At 41.7% G+C, this 17,614-nt stretch overlaps 1 protein-coding gene across 1 annotated transcript in view; it reads right to left on the reverse strand.

Annotated features, from left to right (window-relative positions):
• Positions 1 to 12,834: 12,834 nt before the first annotated feature.
• Positions 12,835 to 17,614, reverse strand: part of HHEX (hematopoietically expressed homeobox) — a 5,900-nt gene continuing 1,120 nt past the window's right edge. The window contains exons 2-4 of the mRNA XM_010842198.1: positions 15,929 to 16,107; positions 15,723 to 15,773; positions 12,835 to 13,931 (exon numbers count right to left, since the gene is read on the reverse strand). Of these exons, the coding sequence (XP_010840500.1) occupies positions 13,713 to 13,931; positions 15,723 to 15,773; positions 15,929 to 16,107 (449 nt within the window). The 3' untranslated portion in view covers positions 12,835 to 13,712. The remainder of the gene's footprint in view (positions 13,932 to 15,722; positions 15,774 to 15,928; positions 16,108 to 17,614) is intronic.

The raw sequence follows: 17,614 nt of genomic DNA on the forward strand, positions 1-17,614 counted from the left end.
TGAGCCAGTTTTCACTCTCCTCTTTCACTTTCATCAGGAGGCTTTTTAGCTCCTCTTCACTTTCTGCCATAAGGGTGGTGTCATCTGCATATCTAAGGTTATTGATATTTCTCCCAGAAATCTTGATTCCAGCTTGTGTTTCTTCCAGTCCAGTGTTTCTCATGATGTACTCTGCATATAGGTTAAATAAACAGGGTGACAATATACAACCTTGACGTACTCCTTTTCCTATTTGGAACCAGTCTCTTGTTGCATGTCCAGTTCTAACTGTTGCTTCCTGACCTGCATACAGGTTTCTTAAGAGGCAGGTCATGTGGTCTGGCATTCCCATCTCTTTCAGAATTTTCCACAGTTTATGGTGATCCACACAGTCAAAGGCTTTGGCATAGTCAATAAAGCAGAAATAGATGTTTTTCTGGAACTCCCTCGCTTTTTCGATGATCCAGCGGATGTTGGCAATTTGATCTCTGGTTCCTCTGCCTTTTCTAAAACCAGCTTGAACATCTGGAAGTTCACAGTTCACGTACTGCTGAAGCCTGGCTTGGAGAATTTTGAGCATTATTTTACTAGCATGTGAGATCAGTGCAATTGTGTAGTAGTTTGAGCATTCTTTGGCATTGTCTTTCTTTGGGGTTGGAATGAAAACTGACCTTTTCCAGTCCTGTGGCCACTGCTGAGTTTTCCAAATTTGTTGGCATATTGAGTGCAACACTTTCACAGCATCGTCTTTCAGGATTTGAAATAGCTCAACTGGAATTCCATCGCCTCCACTAGCTTTGTTCGTAGTGATGCTTCCTAAGGCCCACTTGACTTCACATTCCAGGTTGTCTGGGTCACACCATTGTGATTATCTGGGTCATGAAGATCTTTTTTGTACAATTCTTCTGTGTATTCCTGTCACCTCTTCTTAATATCTTCTGCTTCGGTTAGGTCCTTATAAAGATTCCTAATTCTGGGGTTCTTCATTCTGGTGCTTCGTACGTTCTGACAGTTCTTTCATCTGTGGTATAACGGTAATGAGCAGGAAGACCTAGATAGAATTGAATGCTGCTGCTGCTGCTAAGTCGCTTCAGTTGTGTCCGACTCTGTGCAATCCCATAGACAGCAGCCCACCAGGCTCCCCCGTCCCTGGGATTCTCCAGGCAAGAACACTGGAGTGTGTTGCCATTTCCTTCTCCAATGCATGAAAGTGAAAAGTGAAAGTGAAGTTGCTCAGTCGTGTCCGACTCTTAGTGACCTCATGGACTGCAGCCTATGAGGCTCCTCCATCCATGGGATTTTCCAGGCAAGAGTACTGGAGTGGGGTGCCGAATTGAATGCTAGCTATTGTCTATTCAAAAGTTGACCCACACCTTGGAAGGAGAAAGCTGACTATATACGAGGATGAGCAAGAGATCTCTTCCTTCTGCTGCAAAATGCAAGTTCTATTCCTTATGGCCAGCCACAGATACATAAAGTACAGAAATGAAATTGTAAGAACACTGTATTAGTCCAGAAACCAACATATTTTTAGACATTTAATATAAGAAAAGAGCCAAAAAGCAAGGATTATTGAATGAATTATTACTGAATATTGGTTAGATATTTGAGGGAAATTTTTAATTTGGTTCCTCATCTCATAGTTAGTGTTAGTTACTTAGTTGTGCCCGACTCTTTGCAACCCCATGGACAGTAACCCACCAGGCTTCTCTGTCCATGAAATTTTCTAGGCAAGAATACTGGCATGGGTTGTCATTCCCTTCTCCAGCCTCATCTCATATTGTAGAACAAAATAAATTCCAAGTAGATTAAGAATTTAGTGTAAAGGGCTTACCTGGTGGTTCAGTGGTAAAGAATCCTCAATGCAAGAGACACAGGTTTGATCCCTGATCCAGGAGGATCCCAGGTGCCATGGAGCAACTAAGCCCTTGGGCCACAACTACTGAGTCTGTGCTCTGGAACCCAGGAGCCACAAGTACTGAAACCCATGCGCCCTAGAGCCTGTGCTCCAAAACAAGAGGGGCCACGGCAATGAGAAGCCTGTGCAACACAACTGAAGAGCACCCCCCACTCTCTGCAACTAGAGAAAAGCCTGTGCAGCAACAGAGACTCAGCACAGTCAAAACAATAAATAATTTTTTTAAAATAAAAAATAAATAAAAAATTTAAAAATAATTTTGTGTAGAAAGAAAGGGGGGTGGAAGAGACTTAGGGAAAAATTTTTTATTGTACTTGGATGCTTATTTGCTCTCTGAATGAGGAAAGACTTTCTAAGTTTAAGTGAAATAAAAGAAATCATAAAGAAGATACTGCTATATTTGACTACCCAAAATTTTTCACATCAAAATTATAAGCATGTATTTTAGAAACAGAAACATTTCTGTAATAAATGAGACCAAAAGTCTCATCCTTCAACATAAAGAGTTAGAGTAAATCCATAGGAAAAGGACTAAGCTGCAAAGACTATGCTAAAGAAGAAAAGGAAATAAATAGCATATAAAACAATTTAATTTTTAATACTAAAAAACATAAAATTAATCTACCATTCTCCTCCTGTACTTAAAGATAAGAAAAATAGCACTCCCCCATTGGTGAAGGTGTGGTGAAATGAGACTTGTTCTCCACTGATGTAAATTAATAGAACTTTCCCAGGAAACAATTTCACAATATTTATCGAATATTCGTCCTCTCTATGAACATGCTCTAGAATGAATTAAACTGAAATGGATGTAAATTGAGCTCAACTTGGAAAATGTTATAACAACAAAATAATGTTACACAACCCCAAAACAAAAGAATTAACAAATATGCTGCCACTGCTGCTGCTGAGTCGCTTCAGTCGTGTGAGACTGTGCAACCCCATAGACGGCAGCCCACCAGGCTCCGCCATCCCTGGGATTCTCCAGGCAAGAACACTGGAGTGGGTTGCCATTTCCTTCTCCAATGCATGAAAGTGAAAAGTGAAAGTGAAGTCGCTCAGTCGTGTCTGACCCTTAGCGACCCCATGGGCTACAGCCTACCAGGGTCCTCCATCCATGGGATTTTTCAGGCAAGAGTACTGGAGTGGGTTGCCATTGCATTCTCCTAAGAAATATAACATCACCACAAAAACATATACTATATTATGCAATCATTAAGATGATATCAATAAAAGAAAGTACTTATATTTACATAAAATATTTTAGACACAGGAATGCCCAGTATGATCTCATTTATGGTAGTAAATTGGCATAACTATGCAGATAAAAAATGCACATACCACACAATTCAGCAATTCCAACACTAGAAATTTGTCCTAGGTAATTTACAGCAGAACGTCTATGCATGCAAGGTATTTATTGTAGCATTGTATGCAACAGCAAAAGGCTGAAAACAACTTAATGGTACATCAAATCAGTTAGGATTCAGACATAAAATGAAATATAATCCAACCAGCCGAAAAAAAAGAAAAGTAAAGAAAAGTAAAGAAAAAGAAAAGGTCTATGTATACTGATAAAGGACAATATTTAAGATCTTTCGCTGTGGAAAAAAGCAAAATCTAGAAAAGAATGAATAGTACATTAAGATTTGTATTGTACTGAAACAAAGGAGGAGTAGATACTTTACAAATGTGTTTGTATAAAAATATATACCATTTGTATAAAAATATATACCAAAGACCACCAAGGAAATCACTAAGAAATTGCCTCTGATAGTCAACTAGATGGCCGCGGCAGGGAGAGAGAGAAAAGGAGGGACACTTACTTTTGACTATATTACCTTTTCTACTATTTACATTTTTAACCATTCAAAAATAATTTTAAGATGAAAGATGTCAAAATTTAAAATTATGAAGCATATAAACTAGTGGGGAAAACGACTAAAGAAATTGTCCTAGAGTTTCCATAGACTTGAATCCCTAAATGGTGGGATCACAGGTGACAATTCTTTTTCTTCTGCACACTTTATTTTTCATTTACTTCACATTGAGAATGGATGGCTTTCATAACCAAGAAAAATTAACATGGATTCAGATGATAGATTTTAAAAAGATCATATCCTGGTGCAGTCTCCTGAAGCCTATTTAATCCTTATGTAACTGGGAAACAGCCCTTATCTACAAGGCAGATGGTAGAAAACAAAACTGTCACAATTCCAGTAATAAAAACTGAAAGCAAAGTTGAATAAAAACTACTCAGATAACAGTAGAAGGGGTCTATGAAGATCCCAAGGCATTTTTTCAGCACTTTCCCTAATTTTCACTTCAAGAACTATAATTTTCCTTTTTCTTTAAGAGGCACTTCACTGATCCAATCTAACTCTCCTCAACTTTACTTGAAGGATTTTTTTGGTTCCCAATAAAACAAAAGAAAGAGAAGGGGGAGCAAAGGGAGGAACTGCAGGGTCAGAGGAAGGAGGAGAGCTGGCCAGCCACGGCCCTGGCAGAGGTAGAGTCACCTGCCTGATGCCAGGGGAGATGCGAAGGAAGTGGTGAGGAAGAGGTGATAGTTCTGGGTGCGGGGTGCCAGATTTGGCCTTTGTTCAGGACACTTTAATCGTCGTTCAAATCATACTACGTTGAGGGATGAAATGGGCACAGGAGGCCCTGAATGAAAATGAGGAGAGAAGAGGGCGTTGGTGGGGGCAGTTCTATAAACAGGTCTGCCCTAGTTGGTTATTTGTAAAAATATTATAACTACTGAGAGACTCTATGTCCAGAATTAAAATAAATTTGAGGTTCTTCTTTGCTCATTTGACTTGTTATTAGCTTTCTTATCATGAACAACCATGTGTAATAACATAAACAAATTAATCCTGGAAAGTTGTTTTTAGAAAAAACAATTTTCTTAGTTTAACTTCCCCGAGTGGAAAAACAGGTAGTAGCTTGGTTACTAATATTCCCAGCCCTCCTGATATGCAAAGATTTGCTGTCATTGTTTCTTGACAATGCCCCTGGTCTCTCTGCTGCTTTCCTTCCAATTACCTAGGAGTCTTGGTGTTACAAATGGACTGTGTCTTTGGAAAAATAAGTGTCTAGCCATAATATGTGAACAGCATCATTGTTTTTAAGTGTTTGCAAACTTTGCAATTCAATTTTTAAGTTCAGATGAAGTATTTAAAATAGCATAGGGACTTCCCTGGAGGTCTAGTGGTTAAGACTCTGTACATCCAATGCCGTAGACATGGGTTCAATTCCTGGTCAGGGAACTAAGATCCAACATGCTGCATGGCATGGCCAAAGAGTAAAAATTTTAAAGAAAAAAACTTTTTAATTAGCAATAAAACGTTTTCATAGTTTAAAAAAGCATATTTTATAAACATGATACTTTTTAACTTGTTGAAAAGTAAAACACCCTACAAATGTAAATATATTTTAATGTTCCATGTTCAGATAATAATGAATAATGACTAAAATTCAGAACAATATATTTTCCAGAAATTGCAGACTTAAATTCTCTGGTTACCACTAACATTGTGATTGTGTTTTTCTTAAAGCCTGAAGTACCATCTAATCAAGGGGCAGGTGCTTCAGGCAAAATCACATTTGGGAGATTTTAAAGCCCTTAATGAGATCAGGTAATTGCTTGGTGAAGCTAAAAATTTTACCTTCAATTAACTAATCAGAAGTACCATACATCATCCTAACTGTCGCACTCCCTTCCACCTACATACCATCAACTCAATATATCGGAGGCAGGTGTCTAAGAAACCACTTCCTCTAGACCTCTAAACCTGCACTCAAAGGCCATTTTTTAAACATTTATTGAATAAGTCTGCCCAATTTACAATTAATGGAAAGTCTGTAGCAATGCAGATTCCAGAAGCAGCTAAGGAAAGCCAAAACCTTGCAGCAGAATATGAAGCAAACACATTTTATGTTCCTTCTACATTTGTTTCTTTGCAAGTCATGAACTACTTTAAGAAAACATTTTAAAACATTTGCATTTCTTGCTTCCATTTGCTAAATGGATGACGCTGATAAAAAACAGTAGCAATAACAGACTACCCTCAAATAGTCTCATTTTTCAGTAAACGAGGTACATTTTAAGTGAAACTCTTGATTGAAACTGAGAAGTGTGAATTGGAAATTGAAATGAAATCGCCAAATCTAAGGGAAGGATGGCCAATATAAACCCACAGAAGCACTTCCTCTTAAAATTCATGTCTGTAACAGGGTGAATATCTTCTTTCAGTGCTTGTTTAAGGCACTAAACAGACCTAAACACATCCTCCCCACACCCATGACCAAGCCCAGCAAAGACTCTCTCCTGTACTTGCAGCCCTCACTGTCTTTCTGCTGTGTGCCTGGAGCCATCCAGGGAAGCTATGTTTCTGATGGCCAAGGAATAGGAAATACAATGAGTGTGCAAGGCTTGGGGAGGGGGGCAATGTCTCTCCTTTCCGTTGGGGAGGGCAGGTGGTTTTCACTTTCATTCTGTAGTACAATATTCATAAAAGCTTACTGCATGAAAAACCCAGTGCTAGATGTTGGCGGCCCCATAGTAAGCCGTTGAGCTGCTCTACATTCAGAGGCCCTTGTGGGACATGCATCAGGGGATCAGATGGAGAAATATAATGATGCTAAACAGGTTATACAATGGGAACACCAAATAATATGGGCCAGGGGCAGAATTTTGTTTAACATTTTGAAAAATGTAAAGCGTATTTGACAATGCTCATTTCCCCAGAAAACTAGAAGGTGCTCCAGTTTATTCGCTTCTCGTGTAACAGGAAAATGTGCTATACACACAGAAACTGCACATCCCCTATACCGTGTGGTAATCCCTTCCAGAATTACTGCTGGACTTGAATTAAGGCAGAAAGAGTAAAATAAATGAACACTCTCAACTATCTTCTTACAGCTAGAATTAGACTTGGCTTGACAGCTTCTCAAGGGTGAAGCAGTGAAGAAAGTCCACACGCTGTAACTGCCTGGGGCGAGAAGTGATACTAGCTTGGTTGTTGTTTAGTCACTAAATCATGTCCAACTCTTTTGCGACCCCATGGACTGTATACCGCCAGGCTCCTCTGCCCATGGGATTTCCCAGACAAGAATACTGGAGTGGGTTGCCATTTTTTTGTCCGAGGCACAACAGATTAAACGAGGAAGTCCACATTACAACACTGATTGGATAATAATTGAGGTCTTGGGCTTAACTTCTCAGTGACAGTTTCCTCATCAGGAAAACAGAGCAACAATAGCATCCACCTCAGAGGATCTTTGTGAGAATTAAATGATATAAGATATGTGAAGGACTCCTATAATATTTATGCTTATTTAGTAAGTGCTCAGTATATGTTCATTCATTCATTCAATCATTGAGCACTTAACTGCTGCTAAGTCACTTCAGTCGTGTCCGACTCTCTGCGACTCCATAGACGGCAGCCCACCAGGCTCCCCCGTCCCTGGGATTCTCCAGGCAAGAACACTGGAGTGGGTTGCCATTTCCTTCTCCAATGCATGAAAGTGAAAAGTGAAAGTGAAGTCGCTCAGTCGTGTCTGACCCTCAGCAACCCCATGGACTGAGCCTACCAGGCTCCTCCATCCATGGGATTTTTTACTATGGAGCACCTATTATGTGTCAGGCTGGAGATCAATAGCAGTAGACAAAACACAAAAATTCCTATGCTTGTGGTAATACCATCTCAATGAGAGACAAATAAGTGTTAGATAAGTTGAAATATTATATCCATTTGTAATAAGGGAAATAGAGAACAATAAATTGTGAGAGAGGAATAGGGAAGAGGGAGTTGTGATTTTAAATAGAAGGCCAGGGAAGGCCAAGTCTGAGGGAGGTGAGGGAACTAGCCAGGAGACAATCTGAGGAAGGAAAGTTCCAGACGGAACAAAGTGCAAAAGCAAAGAGATTCGTGTGACTGGAAGGGGAGAATGCAGTCCACAATCCCTTTTCCAAAATGCTGGAACCCAAACACCCCCAAAGATTCTAGTCTTACTTATTCCCTGACCTCCTTCCCTTTCAAATCTATGAACGTAATTCTCTCTCTCCCTAGACCAGCCCTCCATTTACTTTTCTTTTTTTAATTCATTGACTTTTAACTGAAGGATAGTTGCTTTACAATATTGTATTGGCTTCTGCCGTACATCAACATGAATCAGCCATTAGATATACAGATGTCCCCTCCCTGTTGACCCTCTCTCCTACCTCCCACCCCATCCCACCCCTCTAGGTTGTCACAGAGCTCTGGTTTGAGGTGCCTGAGTCATACGGCAAATTCCTACTGGCTATCTATTTAGATGGATGAACCTAGAGCCTATACAGAGTGAAATAAGTCAGAAAAACAAATATCGTATATTAAGCATATACAGGGAATCTAGAAAGATGGTACTGATGAATCTATTTGCCCGCAGCAATGGAGATGAAGAGAGAGAACAGACTTATGGACCCAGGCGGGGGAAGGAGAGAGTGGGACAAATAGAGAGAGTAGTGTGAAAGCATATTCACTACCTCCATTTACTTTTCTCTGCGTTAGAACCTCTAGAAGCCTCTGCCAGGGCATCCTGTGCCTACACACCTTCTTGCACCATCTCCTGGGCAGCTCCACTGCCCAGCCACCCTCCCCCAGGGCACAAATGCCTGACCCCTGAGGACACAAGTATTATCATTTTTTGATTATTATTATCACTATTATGGCTTTTCCTGGCTTAAAAAAAAAAAAAAGCTGAATTAAAACATCTGTCCTTGGAGGGATGAGGGCAATGTATTAGGACTCTGGCAACGATGCCCTAAAACTCAGGATTTCCACCTGAAAGCTTAAATTTTCTGTATTGGAAGAGAATTTTAACCCTGATTGTGAGGTCTGAAGAATTGAGACTGATAATTTTCTGTTAATGGGGAAATAAACTGAATGAGGAACGGTAATCCTGAGATGGAGGAAGAGGGAATAAATAAAAAGAAGTGGGGGTGGAGAGGTGAGAAGGGATAGAGGACACAAACTGTAAAAGTGAACTGTAAACAAGTTTAATGGAGACAAAACTGAACAGGCATTTCTCAGTTCTGCAAGTTTCTACGAATGGTGGCTGGGGGACGGGGGCGAGGGGGGATACTGTTAATCTTTTCTTGTCCTAGTGTTATGGAGTGCTGAGATTTTTTTAATTTTTAAGATTGTGAATGATACCAAACTCTTCCAAATTAGAAAAAAAAAAAATTTTTTTTAATGTTTTTTAAGTGAGAAATGATCTTACTAGCTGTCATCTGAAAATCGCTTGAAATTGGTAGTGACTTTTTTTTAAGAAATAGCCACACACACGAGAAAGCGTTCGGACGCTTCGAAAACCTCTTAGCTATTGCCGGATGCGCCAAAGTCAAGATCCTTCGCAGACAGGAAATGCCTTTGCCAGCCCCAAGGTCTCCTCCCTGCGGCCTTCTCTATTGTCTGGAGAGATTTGTGTACATCCGACTGAAGAGGTTTCCCGCCTGCAACTGCGAATCAAAGAGTTGCCTCAAAAGAAGAGACTCAGTGGGGGCTTTCTAGCTTTTCTGGCTGACACCTGACGCCCACTGTGTGCCAGGTACCGATACCTCCGCTCAGGTGAGCCGCTCACCTCCCGGAGGAACTGAGGCTGCGAATTCAGCCCAAGGCCCCCAGCCAGCAAGGGAGGTGGAGGGGATTCGACTGCCTTACTTCCATTCCTGCTCTTATCCGCTTGGGTAAGATTCCTGAGAAGAGTTCCCCACCGCTACGTCGGAAGGGGTAGACTACATCGGCTCTGTGGAGTTTAGATGTCAGATATTTTGGTAGGTGCGAGGAATTTCCAAAGTGTTTCTCATTTGGATTCAACAACAATATCCACAAAAACATATCAAGGGATAAAAATCAAGTCAGAGAGATTCCAGCTGGAATTTCATGAAACCCAAAGAGATGAAAAGTAAACGTTAGTACAGTATCTGGTTGTTTTTACTACAAGATACTGAACTCCTAACTACTTAGAAGCATCCTGAGTGATTGTGTGGTTTTCCAAATTTTGTCCCATGTTGTCAGAATTCACATAAATATCACTTCCAGTCGCAGATTTAGAGGATCGTTGATCATTAGATTAAAAAAAAAAATCAAAAGGGTCAGTTTTTGAGTTCCTGCCGCCTTCTACAAGGTAGTATAACTGGAATGGGAATTTTCTAAGTGTGTTCTTTCCCCAGCTAAATGCATTTCCCCCAAGTCTAGATACATTTTCTTAAATCTGTGCCCTGCCCCCATTAACTAAAATGAATATTCACAGCAATGAAACCACACACAAAAAAAGGTTGCCAGTAGTGTTGAAAGAGAATAGGTACTTTCACTATCAGAGATGGTTTCCTCTTTTCCCACAAGATGTCTTATCAGCTTTCACCCTGAGAAAACCATAAAAAGTAAGAAAAAGAAACCTTATGCAACAGTTCTCTAAATAAAATACTACACAGCAAGCTAGTCATCCCTAAAAGTGATGTTGTTTAAAGAGTCAAAGTACATCATCCAGCAAAATCAATATCCTATTAAGTTAGGAAGGGTTCTGAATATCAAAGACTGATGAACTGAATAACTTAAAGTATAAGTACATGACCCAGGGGATTAATCACACACTGTCATGATGAAATTAGGGCAATTCTTCCAATCATTAACGTTTTGCTTACAAAATGTGCTTTTCTGTTTGTCTTTCTGCTAAATGATAACCGTTTTCAAGTTGAATCTCCTGATAAAAAGAGTTAAAAACAAGACAGGAGTTGTGCTGTAAAGGTCATACATGCTGCTTCAACATGAAATAGCCAAAAGACAAACAAATGAAAAATGCCTGGATTGTAGGAAGAATTTGTAAATATTCATTGGCAATCTGCAATGGGACACTTCAGAAAATAGTTAATGCCAACCTGTGTCCTGAGAATACTGTACTTCCTTCATGTAACACACACTGGATTGTTAAAGACATACTTAGATTCAGAATAGGAGCAACCTTCAGAGAACTGGGAATAGCTTTAAATTGGAAAACGGCCTGGTTTCAGGGACTGTCTACTTTAAAATGAGTTTCACTTCTCAATTTTTGTAGTGTCAATCAATACATAAGCCTTTATTTCTCGGCTTGATAGTCATGATAGTTATTCTCAAGAATAAATATTAACCAGAGGTTATCTCCAGGAGCGAAACACACACACACACACACACACACACACACACTGATTTCAGGACTGCTTTAATTCAATATTAGGCCCACAAGCCTCCTGTTCTCCCCAAACTCTGATACAGTCAGTCCTCTTTTCAAATGAGACTGACTATGACCTTTGAAACTTTGATGAAACCTGTCAGGCAGGGTCAGGGAGCCTGGAACGTGACTGCTGAGGAGAAAAGACCCTCTGGCTGGCTGGGCTCCAACACTGAGAACTGAGTTGGAAATTGGGAGGGTGGGGAAGGGCTGGTAGAGGTCATGTAGGTCAACTAGACCATCTTCATTCAACAGATGAAGAAACTGAGGCCAAGAACTAAATCTCCCACTGAAATCCTTAAGCTTCCAGGCCAATGCACACCCATCTGCTTCAGAACCCAGGACAAATTTTCTCAGAAATTAAAATTTACAGGTAACTCCAAGGGCCTTCCTGCAATCTCAGGAGGCAAGAAGGTGTGACATCCCTAAATGCACTGACTTTTTCACTCTCTTCACCTGAGTGCTCATGTCTGGGGAGCCACAGCCCTGGTCAAGCCAGGCCAGGGGCAGAGTCACTCCTGCACAGGACCTCAGCCCAGAGGCATCCAAGTCCACAAAAACTAGAGACCTCCAAGGAGGATCAGGCTAGAGGAAGAGATTTCTGGCCTCTCCCCTCACAGATCTCTGGTCATCATTTTCCTGGAATGTCTGGAACCTGGTGGCTCAGTTAGGCAAGCAGCTGAACTGGCAATACCTGGGCCAGTGAGAAACCTGCCCACTCTTCTTCTCAGCCCCATACCCACCCTCAGCTCAGCACTTCCTTCCTCCCCAGCTCACAATACCTCTTCCTCAGCCCTGCTCCTTCACCCTCGAAATGCCTCCCATTTTCCCTTTCCCTGCTCCTCAAAGCTGCCAGTCTCCTGCTCCCTCAAGGGCAGGAATTGTCAGGAGGAGGGGAGCAGGAGAAAGGGCGAGGAGGGGAGCAGGAGAAAGGGCGAGGCGGGGATCACGAGTTTCACCTGCTTCTTCTTACAAGAAGTGCCTTAGAACCCCTGACCAGCAGCTTGGACAGCACCTGGGTACTTGTTAGAGGCAAATTCCCTGACCCCTCCCCGAACTACTCAAATCAGAAAGTCTGGGGATGGGGTGGGCAACAAGGTCCGCGGGAGATTCTGAAGCTCACTGAAGAGTGAGAACCGGTGTCTTGGCACACACTACTTTTCCCCCATCCCGCCTACCGGCCAAGGACCCCCAGCCCTCTAAGCAGACCCCCAACCTGGATTCGGCCGCCAAGGGATGACGCATGTTGACTCAGGCGGGTCAAGGACGGCGGCCCCGCCGGCCCCGCGAGCCAAGGTGAATCGATGGTGCTCCGCTGCGGCGGCGGCGCAGCTGCTCTCCCCACCGCCTGGCGCGTCCAGGGCTCGGTCCGCAGCGGGCCTTCCCTGCTGCTCCAGACACACTCACACACACACTCACACACACACACACACACTCACACTCACACTCAGCCCCCAGCGAACCCAGATGTGGGAAAGGTCCACATCTACCTTTCAGGTGCTCGCACCGGTCGCCGCCCAGAACCGCCTTCCCGAGATGCCAGAAGCCGAGACACACACCGCCAGACGCGCCAGACGCCCCTGCACCCGACCCCGCCCCAGCCCCAGCGCCCAGCCAAGCACCCCAGGCGCTGTAAGATAAGGGGTTGGGTTTGTTCAAACCCAAGAATGAGAGGTTCAACGAGGTCAGTTGTCCCACCAACGTATTTATTTTATAGACAAGTTACTCATTAAAAAAAAAAAAACACATTTTGGCCATTTTTTTTACAGTGAACAATTATATATACACACATTATAAACATTGTTTAATATAAAACATATCTACAATCTACTTACATTTAATTAACCTGCTACTTCTAGTTCATCTGTGATTAAATTTAGTCACTGATGAGTCAGTTTCTCTGCTTGAATTGGACTGTACCATCCCCTTAACACCTCGGTCAAACAGGTACTGATAGCCCAAAACAAGCATTTAAAGATTATCAACTGTGTATATCTTTCTGACAAAAAGATACATACATCCCCCAGACAAGAACTCAGAGATAGCTCTGGATTTAAGGCAATACAATAAGAATATAATGTATAAGTAAGTAACATTTTCTTTAAAATATTCTAAGGCTGCCTGAATTGTGGGCCCCCTTTCCAAGGCATACCTCTGGATCTGGATGCTCCTTTGCTTTTCCATTCAGTAGGATGTAGAAACCGATTATAGAAAAGTCATTCAAGAAGCTCCTATTAAAATCTTTAAAGTTATAACTTAAAAATTTAACCAAAAAGTTCAAAATTACTTTTTATAAATAGAAAAAACAATTTTTTTTTTAAAAAAGGGGGTGAATTTAATCAGGGAAGAGTCCCTTATCATACAATCTAAAATCGGTATATAAAACTATTTAAGTCAAAATTAAGGTTTCAATGTGAGTTTGTTATTTAGTCAGTGCACCGAATATTTTAGATTTCCAGAATACCAGAAAATTTATTCTCTCTCTCATACAGTTTTCAGGTTCATCCAAGGAGACTTCCTGTAGCAAATCCCAGTTTTCCGAACACACCAATGTCAGTGGTCATCATCCAGCATTAAAATAGCCTTTATCGCCCTCGATGTCCACTTCCTGATCAGAATCCTCTGAAATCTCTGATTCAAGGTCTTCCTGGGAGACAGGGGAGGGTGAGCACTGAGAGCTATCCAAAGCACCTGCATTCTGGTCACTCGGCAAGTCTTGCCTCTGGTCGCAAGAATTGTCCAAACTTTCCAGTTCTTCTTTTTTATTGTTTTGGGGGTTCTCCTAAAAGAAGAGGATGAAATGGAGATAGGTCGGATGATGAGATATGGAGAAATGAGAAATATAAATCAAATGTTTTTTCATCTTCCATCATCTTCTTTAATTTTTAATTTATGAAGTGCTTTCAGGTATAATATTTTTATTCAGAAAATACATATTTATGCTTCTTTCTCACTTGGAAGGTAAAGGTCCTGTCATATCAAAGAACAATTATACTCTTCTTGCCAGATAAAAACAACTAACCACAAATATAACTGTAAATGTGTTATGTCAAATGAATACTAAACTCCAGCCCAGACCTATGGTATCAAGGTTCTTAAAAGTTTAGGAAGAAAAAGAAATCAGATCACTACAGATACACACTATCTTTATTCTTCAAATATTTAAACCTTGCCAACTGACAAAAGTCTTTTAGACATTTAAAAAATATGAATGCTAAATAATGCTTTAAGGATAAAGTTTCAAAATTATTAGACTGAATTGTTTTTTATGCATTTTCTGGACTAAGTTTATAAACATATACACACATAAATATGTATAGCAAGTTACATAATCATGGCTAAGAAAAATGCAGAATTGGAAGAATGTTGCCAATTGAAAAGGGAGATAACTATAATTTACTTAAAATCTGGAGGAAATTTCTTGAAAATATTCCCTTATTACACAGAAATGACTATTTTTAAAGTCCCTGATAAACTACCTTTGACCAAGAACTAAATAAGTTAGTAAATTTTTAATCCTGTTTTTGTCTAAAATGCACATAAATACTAAGGAAAACTATGATATACTGCTAAAGTTTTTTTTCCCCTAAAACAAGACTATAGAAAAATAGATTTACCAAGCTTACAACTATGTGGTAAGTTACAAGGCTCAGATATTGAGAGGAAACTCGAATTTTAAAAATTGTGTTAGAATAATGAAATTATGGGAATTAGTGTTTTTTGTAACATTATTGTTTTTAATGAAAAAGTTATATGATTGCTAAATTTGAAAATGCATACTGCTTTCAATGTCCCTATTCATTTCAAAAAATTTTATTTATTATAAACTATATAAACTGGTAAGTGAAAACTTCAGCATTTGTCAGATAACTTTGGAGAAAATATCAGATTAGAACATCAAAAACAAATCTTTAGCTCTAAGTCAACAGAGCTTCTTTAAAAACTGAATTAGCCTTTACTTTTTATCACATATTACGTAACAAGGTCACTGGAAGAAGAGACTGTCAGAAAGTTTAAGCTACTTTTCAAACAGGCTTGGATAGTCTCTTGCTGTTTTTATATTCATTTTAAGAGCTAGAATTAGAAGGAAAATAATTTTTAAACTCTTTGATATTTAATTCTTCTAAAAAACAGTGCAAACAAGACTTAAAGGTGTTTATTTCCTTATATTTACCCTTGAGCTCTGCCTGGTTTTATTATGGCTGTGTAAATAAAAGAAACAATTTTCTCCCAAAGATAACTGCTTAAGTCATTTACTGTCAATTACTTTATCTTTCCTGCGTTAATTAGATAAACAACATATGGGGTTTATAAAACAATTAGCTGGGAGTTTTACTAGCCAGTGTGTGAAAACCCAAGCATAATTGATATAGAAACTGCATTAGGTGCTTTTAGCATTACTGCCGCCTGAACAACTCATCCTGAACTTCAGCAGGACTATTTGCCTTTTTAATCAAGGTGAAGAGGTTAAATAGCCCCTCAAATGACTTTTGCATACAACCTACAACAGGCCCCGCATTGAGATAACATGGTAAAAATATTTATTTCCATAGAAACAGAACCACGTCAATACCTGTTTTAGTCTTCTCCATTTAGCCCGTCGATTCTGAAACCAGGTTTTGACCTACAGAAAAGACAGAAATAAAACTTGCCACAAGTCCAGAATCCCGAGGGACCTGGGGAGGCGGGGAGAAGTTCAGGAGCTTCCGAGTCAAACAGCTGCCGGTGGCCTCACTGTCTCCCTTCTGCCCCGAGACCCCGGCCCGCGGCGCGACTCACCTGCCTCTCGCTAAGCTGCAGCATCTTGGCCAGCCGCTTCCTCTCGGGCGGGGAGAGGTATTTCTGGGTCTCAAACTTCTTCTCCAGCTCGATGGTCTGGTCATTGGAGAACCTCACCTGGCCGCCTTTCCTTTTATGCAGAGGTCTCTGCAAGAAAGGGCTCCAGAGCAGGGGTTTGCCTGCGGGCCAGAGCGTCTTGGTTAGAGGCGGCCCTGAAGCAGCCCGGCCCACCCGTAGACCAGCCTGCACTGGGCGAGGGGGTGACAAAGAAGGGGAAGGGAGGCTGCTGGGCACTCAATCAGACACATTCACATACACCCGTTGAGACACGGACCCAACAGGCTCCCACCAGTACACATCACACCCGGAGACACAGGAACGTCCAAAGGCATACACCCACACTGCATATGCACGAAGATCACATTCACATGCCCACAGACCCACACAACCATCACACCCAGAGCCAGATACAATCATTTTGATTCCCCAAAGAACACTGACTACAGGCTGAGCTTAAAATACCATAACCTCTTTAACCAGTCGCTCTCAGAATGTATACACAACTAACTTTTTTAGCCTAGAAGACCTGCAGAGGGGTCCTCTCCCTTGGTGAACCAAACTTTCCAAAGAGCCGTGTGTGCGTTATGTTGGGGGGAGAGGGTCTGTCACACTAGCCAAAGCGTCGCTGCCAGGGGCAGGCGACCCAGCGACCAGGGAAGCCCTCCGGCTCAAGCGATGGGTGTCAGTGGAGCTTCCAATCCTGGCCGGAGGGCGCAGGCCCCCCTCTGATTTCACACCCGGCCGGCGGGGGCGGCCAGTTAAAGCCACCCCGTGGGCTATGGCAACATTTCCGTCAATGTGTTTCCTGTTGGTCTATCTCGAAAAACCCTTTGCTTCCTCCTGCGTAGTCCCGAGGAAACCCAGGGCGCGCTCTGTGAAAACGTTTGCCCCCAGGCTCGCCCGGCCGAGGGTCTCCCTCCGGCCCCAGCAGGCGAACAGAGCCACATCAGGCCTGCAGCATCATACCTTTGAGGATGGAATAAAAACACAATAACTTAAAAAAAAAAAAAAAACACTAAAATATAATTCCCCCGAAAGTCTCTAGAGCGATGAGAAAGAAAGGTGGAGAATTGAGTGAGGGGCCACACCATAATAATGATGACACTAAAAAGTCAATTAATTAAAATGTCAGTTATCTCCAGGGTGCCTACCTAAGCTGCCAATAACACAGAGTAGACGTAAAAGCCTGGTGGGCCAAGGCAAGGAGTCGCGTTTTCTGTACCGGAGGCTTCAGAAGCCCGGAGGCCCCAGAAGCCCAGAGGCCCCAAGGGCCACCGGGCGCGGATCACAGGTGGCTCATTTCTTAGGGCGCGCACTGAGGGCATATGTCCCGCAAACTTCGTTCGGCCAACGTGTCCGCGCTGCCCTCCCTACTCCAAAGACGGGTTGGTCAGTCAGTCCGTCTGCCCGTCCGTCTGCAGGTCTGCGCTAAACGCTTTGAAAGCGGGCAATGTTTTTTTGCGAGATTTTGCTTACGTCAGGATTCAGACTGGTGCAAAACAGCCTCAAAAAAAAAAAAAAAAAAAGGAAGCAACTGGTTATTTTAGCTGCCATAAAGTCACATCCCACACAGAGGAAATGAACAATATCAGAAAAACGGATCCCGGCTATCAGAAGTCGAGTGTT

This window comes from Bison bison, unplaced genomic scaffold (assembly GCF_000754665.1).
Source record: "Bison bison bison isolate TAMUID 2011002044 unplaced genomic scaffold, Bison_UMD1.0 scf7180017864172, whole genome shotgun sequence".
In the NCBI taxonomy this organism is placed as follows: domain Eukaryota; kingdom Metazoa; phylum Chordata; class Mammalia; order Artiodactyla; family Bovidae; genus Bison; species Bison bison.